Here is a 5,461-nt window from a genome sequence, read left to right as displayed (position 1 = left end):
CTGCACATGACCAAGGACCCTCCCTCAATCTCACAAGATCAAGGCATGGCAGGAAAGTAAAGGGGTATGCCCTATGAGCAGGACATACAAAGGATCAAACTGTCCAGCCCCAAGAGCTGGCACCCTAGAGGCTGGAGGGCTTGGGCAGTGCTGCTCATAATTAGGAAAATAAATAGAAGGTTATACTCTGCTTTGACTGCAGGGCATGGCATAACTATACCATGTACTCAAATGTGGAGATATGAATGAAAGAACAGCTGGTTGAATACACCAGACACTCAGAGAATATAGTGATGAGTGAGCTCATAGAAAGTTAGTTACATTTTTCTCTTGGTTTGCATATGGTAATGTTTAATGATCTTAACAGTGAAACCAGCTGTTGCTCTTCAGCTCACGAACAACATTGTTAGTATTAGGGTTGAATTCCCTCTGCTTTGATCTATAGAAAAAGTAAAGGAGTCCTGGAAATAAAAAGAAGTTGAATAATTATATTGTACAAGTTATTTGTAGTTTAATTTTAACACATAATGCTGGAAACAAGCAAAATAGTTTCAAAATACACACAGAACAGCTCTCATTAATTTTTGCTTTTGAAACAGTAAATGTTAATAATAATATTAAAAACATCTTTAATTTTTCAGAATTCTTCAAGAGAATTAAGTATATTTAAATCTTAATTCACTTACCTTTATACTGGAAAACAGTATCAACTTTACTGCCAATTCCTGGAAAGTCATCTACTATTCTTTGTGGATAACCTCTTTTCATGGTTTGACTGTTTTCATCGTACCTGAATGATACAGTAGGATGTAATGATTTTTTAAGTGTTTAAATTTCAATCCTGAAAAGATGTAAACATATACTTAACTTTATCCTTAATATGGAATCTGATTGACTTCACCAGGACTGTTCACATTGTATAAGTAGATAACCTTCACATGTGCATAATTATTTGAAGGATTTTGGCATTCGGCCCAGATTTATAAAAGCATGTAGGCACTGATGTGGGAGTTAGGGTTTGGATGTACCATGTGACAGTTTAATCAGCCTTTCCACCTTGTAGAAACAGGGAGTAGGCACATGCAATATCTCCCTAACCTGGTGCAGTGTACTTGAATCCAAGGTAGAATTACATCAGGGATAGTTAGAGGCACTGTTGTCAGCTAAAACCACATTTTTGTCAGCTATATTGGTGGCAGTGTCATGTATCTGTGGAGTTATCCGGAGGTAGCCATTTGCGATAGGCTTCCCTACAACCTACTGGCAAAGCATTAAAATTCTGCCTACTGTGACTAGCTGGTTGTCGACTCTGGATCCTAATTTAATCTGGTATACAAACACAATGTACAATACAGTGGAGAACTGTGTTATTTAATGAGGTCCTTTGGGACTTAAATCCAGGAATCTGATTCCTGCCTAATACTTAGGTACATGAGAGGCCTCAGTTTCTGCCACTAAAGTTCCACAGGTGGTTGGGACTCTGCTTCTGTGCACCTCACAACTGTTTCCATCTCGGCAGGACTAGGCATCATGGCCCTATCGCTACAGACTAGGCATCCCAGAGCACACCTGCTTCACATCAATATAACTGAAACTAGAACAAGTCCAGAGGTCACAATCTCTTTCATTGAATTGAAGTAGTGGAGATGGTGTTGCCACTCTGTATAATAGTTTAGAGCACTGGTTGTTAACTGGGAGTATGCATACCCCGAGGGGTACTTAAAAAGGTCGTAGGGATATTGGTGGTGGGGGGGGGTTCCCACCACTGTGCACACCCTGGCAGAGGCCTGTGGGGCACGTGCCCCCCCCCGATTTGTATGCAGGGTGGAGATGATTGCTGCTGCACATGGGGCTTTGTGCACCGCTGCAGCTGCCCTGGGAGTGGTGCGACACCATGTGCCTGCTACTGCTGGGCTGTGCTGCGCCCCCTGCCCACCTGGTGGTGGGATGCGCATGGCATCACACCACTCCTGGGGTGCTGCAGCGCAAAGCCCAGCATGCAGTGGCTGCTGCCACCACCCCATACACAGATCGGGGTGGGGGGAGTATGTGCCCCCCAGGCCTCTGCCAGGGTGTGCACAGCAGCAGGAGCTCCTGGACAAGCCTCCTAGACTCTGATTGTCCCACACCCCAGCCTGGTCAGGGCCCCATTCACCCCAGCCCCAGTCCACTTCCTACTTCACTGCAGGGGCCTCGATCTGCCCCCACCAAGGCCCTTTCCCCTCCCACACAGACTAACCTGCTGGGGGACAAGAAGGTGCACACACACATGTATGTATGTGCTCAGCGCCCACAAATAATTTTAATATAAAGGGCTACATGAGCTGAAACTCTGAGACAGAAGAAGTACGTTTGTTAAAAAAGGTTGAAAACCCCCGGCCTAGAGAAATTGTGCCCAACCTTTCAGCCCTGTGGGCCAGATGAGTAGTGAGGAATTGGTCCGCAGGTCAGATCCAGTCTGTTGGCCCAATCTGGTACCTGGGATTGGGACCTGATCTGGCACACAGAGTTTATCTGGTAGAGCCTGATCTGGCATATGGGGTTAGAGCCAGGGCCCAATTTGATTTGCGGGGCTGGTTTGCCTGGGCCCAATCTGGCACGTGGGGTCAGCCCTGTGTGCTGTCTTGGGCCCCATGCCCAGGGATTTAAACACCACTCTCCCACCTCCCAGGAGAGTACACTAACCACCAGTCTGGAGGTAATGCTGGGATAATGGAGTTTAAGAGTACTCATAATCACAGTGGCCCAGCTTCATCAAGAGGGATGGAGGGAAACCACATCCAGTTACTTTGCTTCTTCGCTTGTGGTTCAAGTACTCTCTTATGTCATATGAGGAACATTATTAGCAAATCCAATCCTCCTCCACTTGAAGAGCAGCCAGTATAACATAAGGATGAGTTTAGGGCTTGAAAAAAATATAATTGCTGCTTTACTGCTACTTTAAAAAATAATCAGGTGGATTGCTAATGCATTTGCCTTGTGACAATGACTGTAAAATATCAGTGTAAGGGCTCTCACCAAACACACTGCATTCAAAGCATAGAGAACTATAGACAGTTAAAAACTTAGCTAATATTGTGTGCCTGATTTTATTATCACGCTAAGGAAATGTATTGTAAATGATTAAGAAAACCCCCCAACATCTTTGGCTCACACGATGCTCCCTACTTATTGCCAACTCTGCATAAGGAACTACTCTCATGAATAGCTTGCCATCTGCCTAAATATATCTGTTTGTTTATTTCATTTCCTCTGGTATTTGAGCATCAAGATTAATTCACAGCAATTAGACAAGCAGGATTCATCTTAAATGTGCTACAAATTCAAATAAGGGAAAATTAAGGACAGACTGTTTCATTCCACGTTATCTTGATTTTCCAAGTGTGATTCAGATTTATTTGTTCCGAATGCTCTTTGAACCCCAGTACTGGGACAGTTGAAGCCATACCCCCCTGGGTTTTGGGGGTAGGCAAACAGCTGCAACCTCAGTGTGCTACAGCCAGTGCTGCCCTGGCTTTCACCACTGTGAGACCTCTGCTGAACACAAGAGTCAGAGAAAGTAAAGTCCTATTAGATCAGTGAGTGTATCTTCCTGCTAATGACAAATTGCTTTCTTCTTATATTTTTTTGTAATGAAAGTCCCATCTCCTGAAACTTCTATCATTTTTTGTTGAATGGCTCTTGCTGTCTGTCTTCTATAGTAGATAGAAACATATCTAGGTCCAGGATACTCTATTTACATTCCTTTATACTGGACTTTAAAAGGGAAACAAAAGTATATTCTTTCATCAATTCAGAGTCGCTTAAATGCTTGTATTAAATGCCAAATAAAATGTTCTTTAATATTGCTACCTAAATGTCTAAATAGTTAATGGGACACATCTTGTCTGCACATATTTAGATAATAGAGAAATCAAACAGAAAACAAAATGATTGCTCTTACCTCCAATACTTGTCACCTACAAAAAAGTCCGTTTTCCCTGTATTCTTATTAGAAACAGCTGCATCAATTTTCTTAACACTGCTTGGGAAACCCAATATGCTGATATTCTTAGGATAACCAGGCAGCTCCTGATACCCACTGATAACCCAGAAATTATTGCCTGTTAATACAAAAAATGCAATTCTAGTTTCACCAATGGTTCCTGACAGGCAAAAGCAAACACAGGTGCATTCTCTTTTGTAAGTCACACAAGAGCAGAATTCAGGAAAAATACATTAAATTTCCTGTAACTGGTGATACTATATAGCAAGCGAATTTCTCACATATCCACCCACTTCGCTCTTCTCTTTTTAAAAGTTCTATTTTATGAAAAATTTAGTGCAAATAAAATGCTTTACCTTTGAAAAATAGAGTCTGATCTTTACTATTTTCATAAGCCGCTTGAATACCAAATGGAAGAAAGGGCAAGAATGTAGAAATTAATTCAAGTTCAACTTCAAAGGTATCAGGATAGACTCTCCATAAATACCTGTATATGATAGTTTTCATAGTAAATAATAAACCCCATAGATATCTCTATATATTAATGACAATATAAATAGCAATGTGTCTTAAACCCCTTTTCTAATAAGTGGAATCTAGCTGAATTGTACTAATCAAGCAATTTTGCTTTGTTGGACAGTGAAATGCTTGCTACAGTGGGGGGTAAGATTTTGTCACTTCTTACTAAAATCCAAATGGACCACCCACTTCTAGAATTCCAGTTTTCAAAGATACCAAATGGTTAAGGCTATAAATTAGGAACAGAAGGATTTGGGCAACTCCTGTGCCACATTCTAATACAGGGAGAAGTCAGGATCGAAAATGGACCTGACTGATTTTGTAACCTATGAAATCCATCTGCGTTGCTTGCACAGATGTAACCAAGAACAGAATTTGGCCCAATTATATGGCGATAAAGATGACAATACCTTAGCAAATGTATCTTGTTAGCTAAGGGGCGGGCAATTATTTCAGGCGGAGGGCTGCTTACTGAGTTTTGGCAAGTTGTCAAGGGCCTCATGGGTAGCTCCGCCCCTTCACAGGTGCCCCCACCTCCTTGGTCGCCATCTTGGTACTAGAAATTCCACCCCCTAACCTCTGACCTTTGCCCCAGGAAGTCCCTCCCCTTGACCCTGGAAGTATTCCTTTGGGGAAGAGGGTTTGCCATCTTAAGGGAAAAAAACCAAATTATATACTAAAACTCAAACACCCATAATAATATATTTTAATTTAATTTAAAATAATATTTTTGCCCTGATTTGTGTGGGTTTGTGCTGTATATGTAGAAGTGATTGCATAATAGCTGCATAATGCAGTCTTATTCGTATATTGTATGGGGTGTGGAGGGGTGTCGGGGGGAAGGGTGGGTGTGGGAGTGGTGTGGAGCTGTGGGTGGGTGGGAAGGGGGTTTGTGGGGATGTGTGTGGGTATGTTATTGTGGCTTTGGGACCCACATGGTGCAGAGTGGCTGGGCGG

At 42.3% G+C, this 5,461-nt stretch overlaps 1 protein-coding gene across 1 annotated transcript in view; it reads right to left on the bottom strand.

The window, feature by feature from the left end:
• Positions 1-360: 360 nt before the first annotated feature.
• LOC102388409 (matrix metalloproteinase-27) overlaps positions 361-5,461 on the bottom strand; it is a 14,218-nt gene continuing 9,117 nt past the window's right edge. Inside the window, exons 6-9 of the mRNA XM_006038059.1 lie at positions 4,342-4,472; positions 3,944-4,103; positions 687-790; positions 361-461 (exon numbers count right to left, since the gene is read on the bottom strand). Coding sequence (XP_006038121.1) covers positions 361-461; positions 687-790; positions 3,944-4,103; positions 4,342-4,472 — 496 coding nt within the window. The remainder of the gene's footprint in view (positions 462-686; positions 791-3,943; positions 4,104-4,341; positions 4,473-5,461) is intronic.

Source organism: Alligator sinensis, unplaced genomic scaffold, assembly GCF_000455745.1.
Source record: "Alligator sinensis unplaced genomic scaffold, ASM45574v1 scaffold1802_1, whole genome shotgun sequence".
In the NCBI taxonomy this organism is placed as follows: domain Eukaryota; kingdom Metazoa; phylum Chordata; order Crocodylia; family Alligatoridae; genus Alligator; species Alligator sinensis.
Note: the sequence above shows the minus strand (reverse complement) of the source record. Positions and strands in the feature narration are given on the sequence as shown.